This window comes from Sus scrofa, chromosome 3, assembly GCF_000003025.6.
Source record: "Sus scrofa isolate TJ Tabasco breed Duroc chromosome 3, Sscrofa11.1, whole genome shotgun sequence".
Lineage (NCBI taxonomy): Eukaryota > Metazoa > Chordata > Mammalia > Artiodactyla > Suidae > Sus > Sus scrofa.
Window position 1 is genome coordinate 68,943,598 of NC_010445.4, and position 14,203 is coordinate 68,957,800.

Consider the following 14,203-nt stretch of genomic DNA (forward strand, 5'->3'; position numbering starts at 1 on the left):
GGGAAAAGATCAAGCAAGATAATCCACAGGGAGTGTATCAAAGTACTCTGACGTTCCTGGCTTCAGGGAGGAACCCAATAAACATTAACTATTCTTAATAATGTCAACAGCCATCTTGCTGAACTGCCTTATTTTTTAAGTTTTTTGGTTTCAAGTACAATATCATACCATCTGCGAATAATGGTTATTTGCCACTTCTTCCTCTCCTATGCCTCTATCTCAGCCTGTCTGGAGAGGCCAGCACTTCCAAAGTGTTAGCTTTGCTTATTTCCCACTTCACTGGAAATGTTTCTAACTATTCATCGCTGCACATGAAGCTCGCTGACTTGGGGATAGAGACAGAGCTTCCCCTTACTGTGAGGGGCTCTACTAATAAGAGTTTCCTGTTCTGAGGATTTTTAATCAAGAATTGTTTATCAAATATGTTTTTTAGGATCTAAGGACATGGATGACCCAATGGTTTTTCTCCTTTGGCCAATTACTATGGTATGGTATTTTAATAGACTGTCTAAATCAAACTGTCCTTACATTTCTGTAACAAATCCAATTTGGTCATGGCATATTGTTGTAACATACTATTTAATAGAGGGTAATGTTATCATAGCTGTTGCTGTTATCCATATTCTTTACATAAATGCATATACAGTGCCACATAGTTCTTTATCTCACCCACTCCACTTCTAGGAATCTCTATTAATTCATAAATAACTGTACAGGGAGTTCCCACTGTGGCGCAGAGGGTTAAAGATGCAGTTTGATTCCTGGTCCCGGTGCAGTGGATTAAGGATCCAGTGTTGCTGCAGCCATGGCACAGGCTGTAGCTGTGGCTCAGATTTGATCCCTGGCCTGGGAACTTATACATGCTGTGGATATGGCCAAAAAAAAAAGAAGTAACAATACAAATTCGCCAAGATTTAGGAACAAGATATTCATTGCTGCATCAACATGAGAACATTTAGAAACAACTTAAATGTGCAGTATAGGACTGGTGAAATGAAACATAATAAATATAACAAAATGAATTTTCATACAATGGAAAAACCATGTGGCCAAAAAAAGAATTCTACAGAATTTTATGTAGTGACATGAAAGAAATTAAGTGGAAGGAAAAAGCAGCTACAAACATGAATACAGTGCATTTGATTCTGTTTTGTTCAAAATTTCTCTATATACATATATGTATCTTTGTAAATGCTTATTAAAAATAGAAAGGTAAGAATCAAACTTTTAGGAGTTCCTATTGTGGCACAGTGAAAATGAATCCAACTAGGAACCATGAGGCTGCGGGTTCAATCCCTGGCCTCGCTCAGTAGGTTAAGGATCTGGCATTGCCATGAGCTGTGGTGTAGGTTGCAGATGTGGCTCGGATCTGGTGTTGTGGCTCTGGCGTAGGCCAGCGGCTACAGCTCCGATTCGACCCCTAGCCTGGGAACCTCCGTATGCCCTGGGTGCAGCGCTGAAAAAAAAAAAAAAAAAAAAAGACAAAAAAAAAAAAAAGCATCAAACTTTTAAAATAAAATTTCTTCTGGGAAAGATAATTACTAGAGAGCTTTATTCACTCTAGACTTTTTTTTTTTTTTAAGACCTTTTATAGACAGGTTTTATTTTTGTAATTGGAAAAGAAAACAAGTATTTTTTTAAATGCTGGTCTAAGAATTCTCTGAGTTCGATGTCTCTTTGCTCGAGACCTCAGGAATGAAGTGAAGAGCATTTCTGATAACTGCCACATTAAAACTCTAAGGCTCTGTTAGCCCCTTATAGAATGTGTTTGGAGACAGGACTCTGGGGAGTTTAGATAGCGTGGTCTGGCTCAAGAGGAAAAGACAGATAGTGCTGCTTTTGTTTGGTTCCTGGAAAACTTTCAACTCAACGAGCACTTATCAGGAAGCGGCCCACGAGTGCAGAGCTGGGCACTCAGCGTGTGCTGGGGTCACTGTGGGAAGAACTGCCCAAGGTGCCCACACTGCTCTCATGAAATGGACAGGATATCGTGTTCCCCACAGGAGGGTGAGCTGAGGACACAGCCTCGGCTTTCTGACCAGGACCTTCCCTGCTGCCCCATCCTTGGGAGAAATGCTTCCTGTAGTGAACTTCTTATTTGGGAGCAAATAAAAGGGCCAAGCACAGTCTGATCAGGTAGATTTTTTTTTTTTTTTAAACCAGAACTGTCTCTGTGTTTAAGACTACCTACTAACTCTGGATTTAGTTCTTTTTTCTTAAATATCTTACTTTCTGGTGTATCATTAAGAGACCTTCCTAGGATCCACATGAACCCCGAGACCCTAAACTAAGTCTGCAAAGGTAGGCTGAAAGCTGACTTTAAATGGTGACTTGATCATCTTAGCCTGTGGTTCTCAAAGGTGCTGCTGAGACCAGCATCCTTGGAAACTGGGGAGAAGTTTAGACTCTCTGGTTCATCCCTGACCTGCTGGGTCAGAAACCCTGGGGTGGGGCCTAGCGATCAGTGCTCTCAAGCCCTGCAGAAGCCCCGAAGCACGTTCCAACTTGAGAACCACTGAACTGAAGTTGTGATTCTTCGGGGCTGCCTCCATCACACAGTAATGAGGCCAGTTCCCCACAAACTCAAAAGGGTTTGCTAGCATTATGTTGGGGCCTCATTCCTAGAATGAACACTAAATGAACTTCTAGAGAAGCCCCTTTCCAGTTCGAGGACACGTATCTCTGTGCAGCACGCCATTCTCAGATATAGGTTTAAACATTTGACTCTGATTATTTCTGATAATGAGGACCTGGGTACCCAGCAGGTATGGAACCCATTAATAAATCTAATAACATGTTAGGACTTGCTTTCAATCTCTCCCTCCTTCCTCTAAATCTTTACCAGATAAGCGAAAAGTACCACCATCCCCTGGATTTCAGTTTACATCCCCTCCTTGCCTCGGCTGGCAGGTAGTGGAGTGGTCCTGCAGAGGAAGGGCAGGAGGAGGTCTAGAGAAGGAGACAGCCTGGAGCAGTCCCGAACCAGACCCCCGGCCAGGTGATCTGAAGCAATCACTCATTCCCCTCCTTGTTCCAGAAGGAGCCTAAAAAGATGTCTATATGCTAAAAATAACAGGTGATGAAATCTGAGTAAAGGGGGAAACAGATGACATGATCTTGGTATTTTGCACAATGCAAACAGTGGGATCTTGTGCGTATTTTTGAGAGATGAGCCTGGAACATTTCAACACACAAGACATCACAGAAGCTAATGAAGACTCCTTGAGGTCACGTCAAAAGAACTCAGGCGTGAACCTGAATAGGCTCCCATGGGCCAAAGATGAGAAATTATGTCCCTTATAATGAGGATACACAAATCTGGCTCTGAGCTTACTAGCAGCCAACATAAAGATGGAAACACAATCTGTTACATGATTTACAAGGTCCTTAAGATAAAAATAAACCAGTTACTGAGGAAAAACACAAGTATTCCTGGTCTTGAGAGGAATTCCTCCCTTGGATCTGCTGCTGAAGAATCTACACTTGGCTGTTATTTTTAAAGCAAACAAGAAAGAAAAAAAGGACAAAAATCTCGACTTCATCATTCTCTCTTCATCCTCGTTTCAAAACACACTCCTCTATAACTAAAAGTTATTTACGGAGCTGTCTAGAAATCTTGTAAAACTGTTACCAAGACGCAAACACACATAACTGTCCCAGATCAAACTTGTCTATGTGACTTGCTGCAGCCCTTAACCCATCAACAGTAGTGTCAGGATTCCTCACAAAACTGGTGGCCAAAACGATGGCCACTCCAGCTTCGAAAAGTGCAACACGTCTGCACACGGGCACACACAGGAGTGCATGTACAATACACACACTGTTTTAACTGTTTCATCTGTTTCATTCTTACCAACAGCGGACTAGACCAGGGTTCCCCTTTTCTCCACATCTCTGCCAACATTTGCTATTTGTAAGCGTCTTGATGATTCTCATGGACTCAGAGGTGCCCTGTCAATCAGGCTTAGATTTACAGATCGGGTCTCTGATCAAATGTTTTTCTTTTTCTTTCTTTTTTCCCCTCTTTTTAGGGCCACACCTGTGGCACATGGACGTTCCAGGGCTAGGGGTAGAACTGGAGCTGCAGCTGAGGTCTACGCCACAGTCACAACGACACAGGATCTGAGTTGCATCTGCGACCTATGCCACAGCTGGAAACACCAGATCCTTAACTCACTGAGCAGTGAGGCCAGGGATCAAAACCACATCCCTATGCACAACTATGTCAGGTTGTTAACCTGCTGAGCCACAACGGGAACTCCATCAAATGCTTTTCTGATGGGCTATTTTGAACATAAATTTTCCACATGGTACAGGATAATTACGAGTGTTTACAGTAGATCACTGTCCTCTATTCATCTTACCTTTTATTCATTCGAGGAATGTCATTACAGGCATTCAGTCCAAAACCATGTTCCCTGCTCTATTAGTGATAGTATTAGTTTAGCTACCCTGGTTAGACAAAATCTGCTCACTAAGTGCTTTCCACATATCGATGCAGTTTATCTTTATAACTCTCCTCCAATGGATGTGCCTTTATCATTCTCCATTTTGCAGACAGGAAAACTGAGTCACAGAGAAGTAAAGCCTTAACAAAGGACTCAGTAGTAAGTGGAAGGGCCAGGACCAGCCCTGGGACTAGCTCCAGGATCCATATGCTCTCAATCACCAAGCTATTTTACCGCTCTACACACTGGAACTCATAGAATTTAATACCCCCTGTGGACATTAACAGATTTTAAAGTCTCTATCTATACAAACAGCTGTTAAGTAAAAGCCCTATAGTCTTGAGTTTGGACTAGAAGTGTATATAAACTCAGGAGGTATTTAATCACTAAACAACAACAAAAATAAAAAAAAAAAAACAAAACCCTACATATATGTCTTGGCTCTTTCTACCGAAATGGCCTAGAAAACTAAGCATCCCCAGCACACAGACTCTGTTTTCTAAATACCTTTTTCCCAATAAAAAGTCAAGAAATCAAGAACTCCTAGGATCACGTCAAAAGGACTCAGGAGACAACCTGAACAGGGGCCCACCGCCCAGAGACAAGACATACATGCCTCCAAGCAGAGGTACAATGCACCGCGTAGGAAGTAGTTTTGAAAGATCAAGCCTTGAGACCGAACTACTAATTTATAGGACACAGGGCAGAAGAACCTGTTAAACGGCATCACAAGAAAGGTAGTAGTAAATTTTAGACCCTGGGAAACTCTGTAGGACAGACAACTGCTTAGTCTCTTTAGTCAAAAATGTTTCAAGAAAGAGAGCGAGGAAAGGGGGAAATGAGGATATGTGAAGGGCAGACCTACAGACAGAAAGAAACCCAGAGCACTGCGGTCAAAACCTCGCGTTCAGCTGCTCACCGTCTGTGTATCGGGGCTTCCTTTCCATAGGTTGTCTCGTCTGGTACAAGGCCATGAAAGTGACAGAGAGGTGCTTAAAATCCACGCCCTATTAACTGCTTGCCCACTTCTCCTCAGACCCCCGTACATTACTCACCGCTCCTCCATGAGTTCCCGGATGGAGGCTACCGTGGGGCCAGATCCCAGATGAGTGTAATACGGACCTTCATCTTTCTCCACTATTTGTTCTGCGGAAACACAGAGTAAACATTATTTGGGGACATCCATTCCTCACCATTAATTTAGAAAGGCACATCACCAACAGGAAAATTGATGGCACGTTACAAAACAGGAAATTCAAAGGGTTTATAAACATGTGCAAATGTGTTCAACCCGATTAAGAAATCAGAAAATACAAATTAAAATTACAATGAAACACTATTACACACAGACCAAACTGGCCAAATCTTTAAAATCTGGTTAGTTAAAACAATGTGTTGTCGAGACTCTGGTCTAACCACTTTGGAATTTAGTTTATCATTATACATATTCTAGAGCAGAGGTCGGCAAGCCCCTCCCCTCCTACGTACATATCCAAACAAACTGAAACAAGGATTCAAACAGCACCTGCACACACTGTTCACTGCAGTGTTAGTCACAAGAGCCCCAAGGCAAAAACAACAAGGTGTCCATCAGCAGAGGAACAAAATGGGGTATATTCGTACAAGGGAAAATTAGTGGACCATAAAGAGGATTTATTCTGATACATGTTATCACATGGATAAACCTAGAAAACCTTAGGCTAAGTGAAATGAGCCAGACACAAGAGGGCAAATATTGCAGGGGTCCACTTACACGAAGCCTCTAGAATAGGCAAATTCATAGAGATAAAATTCACAGAGGTCAGAGGTTACCAAGAGCTGGGAGTAGTGGGGAATGAGGGAGTTATTGCTCAATGGGTACAGAGTTTCTGTTTAGAGTGTGGAAACAGTTTTAGAAATAGATAGTGGTGCTGGTTGCACAATCGTGTGAGTGTAATTAACGCCACTAAACTGTACACTTAATAATGGTTAAAATGGCAAATTTATATTATGTATATTTTACCCCATTGTAAAGAACAGGAACAAAGTACTGATACAGGCTACAATGTGAATGAACCTTCAACACATTACTCTACATGAAAAAGGCAGGCAGGAAATACCACATACCACATGATTCCATTCATATGAACTATCCAGACAAGATCAATCCATAGAAACAGAAGGCAGAATGATGGTTGTCAGAGGCTGCGAGGAGGGCGGAATGGAGAGTTACTACTCAGTGGACACAGGGCTTTACTGTGGAGTGATCGAAGTGTTCCGGACCTAGACAGAGGTGACTATTTCACAACATTGCGAATGGACTAAATGCCACGGAAGTGTTCACTTTAAAATGATTAATTTGATGTTCTGTGAAGTTCATCGCAATTTAAGAAAAGGAACAAACGATTGACTCACACAGCAACGTGGATGAATTTTAAATGCATTTTTCTAAGTGAAAGAAACAAGACTCAAAAGATAATGCAATAGCAACTCTGGAAAACAGTATTTTGACTGGACACTCTAAGGCCATCAACCAAAAGAACTTTCCACAAACACTGAACACAACAGTTCATAAATTTGTTTCATGTCTAGGGACCACAAAAGAAAAAGGACATTAGTGGGAAACTGATGAAATCCAAACAGTCTATAGTTAATAGCACCGTACGAACATTAATGTCTTCGATTTCAATGTACTATAATTATGGAAGTTGTTTGTATTAGAGGATGCTGGGTACAGGGTATAAAGGAACCCTCTGTACCAACTCTGCAACTCTTGTATAAATGTAAAATTATTTCATAATAAAATGTTTTCAAATATAAAACAAAACCACAAAACTATACAGGACCCTACGTTGCTGATCCTGTCCTAGAGGAAATCTTAGTCACATGCATCAAAACATGTTCAAGGATTTTCACGGCAATGTTATTTGCAGTCGTCCACACTGGAAACAACCCATAATCCAGCAACAACTGCATGAATAAATACAACACAATAGGCTCAGATGGCAGCATATAGCCAGCAACGAGAAGCATATAGCCAGCAACTGGAACAATGTGGCTGAATACAACACCACTACAGGGCATGAAGGGGGTTCAGCACAGGACAAATACAGTTTACGTTTAAATAATATTCAAAACCAGGCTCAACCAAACTATAATGTTTAGAGATCCATTCATAGCGGTAAAATTATTAAAGTGAAATGGAAAAATCCCAGGCACTCCACAATTTTTTAACCTATAAAAAATGGCAATTTCATATGGCTCAATCTTAATTTAAAGAAAAACAAGGGAATCACTCACAAGAGAGTGGGTACCTCTGGGGGATGGGAGAGGGATTGATTGGGAAAGGCACTCAGGCTCTTCTGGGGAACTGGAAATGGCCTACTTCTTGATCAAGGTGCTTACTCAGGTGTTCATTTTATAAATTTCATTAAACTGAACATGAACGTTTTGCATAACTGTCCATATGTGGAATGCACAACTTTTTTTTTTTTTTTTTTTTTTTTTTTGCCATATCCATGGCATATGGAAGTTCCCAGGCCAGGGATCAAATCTGAGCCGCAGCAGCATTTCCGGATCCTTAACCCACTGCCCCATAGCGAGAACTCCTTCACAATTTTTAAAATGTTAAAAAAAAAAAAAAAAAAGGTGATGTCATACCTGTTCTACCCAGAACATTATGTTCAGCTTTATGGGGAAAACAAGACAGGGCAATAGCTGATTAGGCCTTTAAAAATTTATGGTCTAGCTGGGTAGATAAGACCTACATATAAGCTACTTTATACCATTTCCAGGCAATAGGGAAAGATTAATTTTTTCCAAAGCATGATGTTGGAATGAATGGAGGAAATTTTGGATCCATACTTAATACCTTACCCCCAAAACCTTCCAAATGGTTGAAAGATTTGAATACAAAAAATTACACTATGCAAGTTCTAGAAGAAAAACAATGGATGATTTTTTTAAAAAAAATAATCGTGAAAACAGGAAGGTCTTTAAGTAGAACATGAAATTCTGAGGGCAACACACCCCCCAAAAAAACTCTGATAAATTTAACTGAAGAAAAATTTATAGTAATAACTACTAAAAGTCAAGCCACTGGGGAGAAATATTTGGAACTCACACTAGACAAAAGACTACTTTCCTTAACATTATCAAGTGCTCCTACAGCTAAATAAGGTCAATAACATAAGAAATAAATGGGAAAAAAAGTTAAAACTGGTTCTTTGAAAGGGAGATGAAAATGGGTCAAACATATGAAAAGGTACAATAAGGTACCAGTCTCACCTTTCAGATGAGTCACCATCAAAGTCTGATAGCTCCTCGTGTTGGTGAGGGTACAGAAAAATGGGCAGTACAGAAAGTAAGTTAGCAAATATATTAAAATTGCAAGTGCCCAACCTGTCTGGCTCAGTAATCTCAAAAATGTCAAATTCTTCTAAGAATTTATTTCTAGGAATTTGGATGTACTTGCATAGGTACAAAATGATAGGTATACACAAGAATACTGCATCATTTGCAATGGCAAAATATCAGACACCTAAATGTCCATAGTACATTATGTATTATAAACACATTACAACACGTCCATATAATGAAAGCAGCTATCAAATGGAATTAGGCAGCTCAATTTACTGACCAAAAAATGACATCCAAGATATTTGAAGTGGGAGAACAAGCAAATTTTACTATCACATTATGTTACAGTTCGTACATACACACAGTCACACATACATTAGTATATATGCACACATACAGAAGGATAAAGGTGTATATGTCATTAGTCACATTAAGAATAAGTGTACAAACATGGTTGTGAAAATGAGTTCAGTTGTGTCCCTGGTTTCAAACATACAAATAAACAGTTGACATGGTGTGTGCAGCCCATCAGATGAACTGATGAAAGCTGTCTACCATGTATGGCTTCTGTTCACGGAGACTCTTCATCCCTCTCTGAATCACTGTCATGGTCCCCTAACTGGTCTCAGCCCTCCAAGGTCATCCTACCCAATACCCCCAGACGGAAATCTGATCCTGCCAGTTCCTGCAGATGACTCCGTGCTAGACAGAGCCCCAATTCCAGAGCACAGTCCCCAAGGCCCCTTGGAGCCGTTTCAGCACACCTCCCAGCCTTGCGTCCTGCTAGAGCCACCACTTCTCTTTCCAAGCAACCAGGCACCACCCCTGTGTCTTGGAACACATTTCCTCATTGACCACAGTGCCTTCTTTCTTTGGAAAAACTCAAGTCTTAAGGCCTACTTTAAATGCCACCTTTTCTGTGAAACCCTATTAGACCTCTCCTCTTCCCTCTGGATTCTTCAGAGCAAACAACAAAAATATCACAGTAAGATATTTGGGAGTTCCTGTTGTGGCACAGCAGAAACGAATCCAACTAGGAACCATGAGGTTGCGGGTTCGATCCCTGGCCTTGCTCAGTGGGTTAAGGATCTGGCATTGCCATGAACTACGGTGTAGGTCACAGATGTGGCTCGGATCTGGCATTGCTGCGTCTGTGGTGTAGGCCGGCAACTATAGCTCCAATTAAACCCCTAGCCTGGGAACCTTCATATGCCATGAGTGCGGTCCTAAGAAGACAAAAAACAAAAAACAAAAAACCAAGAAACAGAGTATGATATTTAACATGTCACAGCAGAATGAACACAAATTTTGCAGACAGAGACCTGGGCAACTGCAATGGTTATCTCCCCAGCCTCTCTAATTAATCCCCCCCCCCCACCTTTTTGTGTAAAATGCATCAACGCCCAAACGCAGTGTTTGGTGCATAATATGAACTCATTATGTAGCTGCTGTCTAGGCTCTGCCAAACAAACGTATGACTGTGACCAAGTTACACAACCCTTATGAGCTTTAGAGCAGATAAAGTCATGTTCCTATATCAAAGAGTTGCTGAAGATCAAATGAGATGTCAGGTAGCTAGCACAGATCTCAACCTACCAATGCTTTAATGTTTCCTGAGTGAATGAATATTTTCAGCTAAAGGATGAAAAATGACCTGTTCCAAATAGACACTATTTTGAACCATAAAACAGAGAGGATCATAGAAGGAGGGCCATGAAGTGGCAGAGGGGGCAAGAACCGAGGTATAGGTAGGGAGAGAGAACATAAGAATACGGGTCTTGGAAGCAGTGGTCTGAATGCTCCTATAGGCACCAGGAAACTACAGCCTATATGGAAAATAGAGCATAAGAATATGCCAGAACTTCTGGGCTCTAATCCAGTTTCCACTGTCTGGAGAAAAGTCACAATAATGGAATGACTGTAGGGTCTCACACTGAAACTAGAACATAACTTAGTTTTTTGGTGATTACCTTCTGTCCCAATTCAGAAAAACTCAAAACTTACAGTTAAGGGCAGAGAAAGGATATTTTCTTTTTGGCCACACCCGTGCCACGCACCCGTGGCACATACCTGTGGCACATGGAAGTTCCTAAGCTAGGGATTGAATTGGAGCTGCCATAGCCATAGCAACACCAGATCTGAGCCACATCCATGTCCTACACCACATCTCATGGCAACGTCAGATCCTTAACCTGCTGAGCGAGGCCAGGGATTGAACTCACATTGTCATGGATACTAGTCAGGTTCTGAACCTTCTGAGCCCCAACAGGAATGCCAATTTGGAAAGGGAGCCTTTATACATGAATGGCAACTATACCGGTCACAGAATTCTTGTCTTTTTAGGGCCCCACCTGTGGCATATGGAGGTTCCCAAACTGGGGATCGAATCAGAGCTACAGCTGCCAGCCTACGCCACAGCCATAGCAACGCAGGATCCTTAACCCACTGAGTGAGGCCAGGGATCAAACCTGTTTTCTCGTGGATGCTAGTCAGAATCGTTTCCACTGAGCCATGACAGGAACTCCTGGGCACAGAATTCTTAAGTCGAATCTTTTACCTCAATATCTTGAGAACTGCAACACATGTATCCAACAAAAGACTCGCATCCACAATAAAGAACCCTTTACTGATCAACAAGAAAAACACAGAAAAACAATAGAGCAATGGGCAAATGGCTTGAACAGGTACTCCACAAAAGAGGACATAACAAAAAGGTGCCCCATCTCATCAGTCATCAAGAAAATGCAAATTAGGAGTGCCTGTCATGGCGCAGTGGAAACAAATCCAACTAGGAACCATGAGGTTGTGGGTTTGATCCCCGGCCTCGCTCAGTGGGTTAAGGATCCGGCATTGACATGAGCTGTGGTGTAGGCCAGTGTAGGCTGATTTGACCCCTAGCCAGGGAACCTCCATATGCCGTGGGAGCGGCCCAAGAAATGGCAAAAAAAAGACAAAAAAAAAAGCAAATTAAAGCCACAATGAGATACGATTATACACCTACTACAACGGCAGAAAGCCTGTTGACACCATTTGCTGGTTTACATGTGGAGTCCTGCTGGTGGGGGTTTAAACTGCTACCACCACTCTGGAAAAAAGGACAGCACCTACTAGAGCTGAAGATATACAGTTTCAGTCCTAGGTATACACCCAGCAGAAGTATGTAAGTGTGTATATACATATAGCAAGAGATGCATAGAAGAATGTTTTATATCAGCATGATTCATAATCACCCCCAATTGGAAACAATCCAAAAGACCATCAACGACCTAATGGATAAATGGTGGTACACTCATAAAGTGGAATACTATACAGCAATGAGAATGAACGAACGCACTATAAGTATTGCTACACACAAACACAAATGAACTTCACAAGCACAACACTGAACAAAAGAAGCCAGAATATAAAAGAATACATATCTCTGAAGCTCAAGAGCAGGGAAAACTGATCCATGTGGTTTGACGAGTAGTTACCTTAGGACAGGAGTCAGCAGGTTTTTTATGTTAAAGGCCAGATGGCGCACACTGAAGGCTTTGCGGGGTATGCAGTCTCTGTGGCAGCTATCCATCCTTGCTGATGTAGCACAAGAGCAGCCACAGACACTACATAAACAAATGAGCATGACTGTGTTTCACTACAATTTTATGAACACTGAAACCTGAATGTCACACATTTTTCCATGAAATACTATTCTTCTTTTGATTTTTACAAACCATTTACAAACATTTTTTAATTTTTATTTTATTTATTTATTTTTTGGGGTCTTTTTGCCTTTTCCAGGGCCACTCCTGAGGCATATGGAAGTTCCCAGGCTAGGGGTCTAATTGGAGCTGTAGCTGCCGGCCTACACCAGAGCCACAGCAACGCAGGATCCGAGCCACGTCTGCAACCTACACCACAGCTCATGGCAACGCCGGATCCTTAACCCACTGAGCAAAGCCAGGGATCGAACTTGCAACTTCATGGTTCCTAGTCAGATTTGTTAACCAGGGCGCCATGACGAGAACGCCAATAAACATTTTTTAAAAATGTTTTTCGCTCCCAGATGCTAGCCAGATTTGGTCTGCAGGTCAGAGTCTGCTTTTGGGAGGCAGGTGTAAGTGACTGGGTGGGGGCATGTGGAGGCTTTGGATGTGCTGGAAAAGATCTGTTTCTTAGATCAAAAAACATCTGGGGAGTTCCCGTCGTGGCGCAGTGGTTAACGAATCCGACTAGGAACCATGAGGTTGCCGGTTCGGTCCCTGCCCTTGCTCAGTGGGTTAACGATCCGGCGTTGCTGTGAGCTGTGCTGTAGGCTGCAGATGCGGCTCGGATCCCGCGTTGCTGTGGCTCTGGCGTAGGCCGGTGGCTACAGCTCCGATTCGACTCCTAGCCTGGGAACCTCCATATGCCACGGGAGCGGCTCAAGAAACGGCAAAAAGACAAAAAAAAAAAAAAAAAAAAAAAAATCTGGATCAGATGTGGTCACACAAGTACATGCCTTCTGTCACACCGTAAGGCATACCCCACTTTGCTTTGCTTCACAGGTACTGTGCTTTTTACACGTTGAAGGCCTGTGGCAAATCTGTGATGAGCCAAATCTACCAGTGCAATTTTCCCAACACCATTTGCTTCCCTTTGTGTCTCTGTGCCACGTTTTGGTAACGCTCACAATATTTCAAATTTTTTCATCATTATTCTATTTGTTACAGTGTCTGTGATTAGTGATCTTTAATGTTACTATCGCAAAAAGATTACAACTCACTGACACCTCAGATGATGGTTAGCATTTTTTGGCAATAAAATATTTTTCATTAAGGCATAAATGTTTTTTAGACATAATGCTATGACACCTTTAATAGAGTACAGTATAAATACAACTTTTACTTTTTTAAGACGACTTTTATATGCACCAAAATTCAAATCAAAAAAATCCATGTGACCTGCTATTTAACATGATGTCCACTTTACCTCAGTGGTCTGGAACTGAACCTGCAGTTTCTCTGAGGTGTACTTAGGATTTACATACCTTCTTTTTTTTTTGCTTTTTTTCTTTTTAGGGCTGCACTCGTAGCATATGGAGGTTCCCAGGCTTGGGGTCAAATAGGAGCTAGAGCTGCCAGCCCACACCACAGCCACAGCCACATCAGATCCGAGCAGCTCACGGCAACGTCGGATCCTTAACCAAATGAGTGAGGCCAGGGACCGAACCACAACCTCATGGTTCCTAGTCGGATCCGTTAACCACTGCGCCACAACGGGAACTCCCTTATATACCTTCTTATACGTATTTCAGTGAAGAGAGTGTTTTTTTAAAGTTTATTTTTAAAAGTAAAAAAAAAAAAAAAAAACCTTAAAAAAAAACAAGTACGTGTGATCAACTTAATTTTAGGTTAACTTATTTGGAGGCAATGCTCCATCCTTGAAATTCAGTAAGT

The 14,203-nt window shown here is 41.8% G+C and overlaps 1 protein-coding gene across 1 annotated transcript in view; it reads right to left on the minus strand.

The window, feature by feature from the left end:
• Positions 1-14,203, minus strand: part of TET3 (tet methylcytosine dioxygenase 3) — a 101,511-nt gene that overhangs the window by 24,702 nt on the left and 62,606 nt on the right. The window contains 1 exon segment of the mRNA XM_021087365.1: positions 5,504-5,594. Within this exon segment, the coding sequence (XP_020943024.1) occupies positions 5,504-5,594 (91 nt within the window).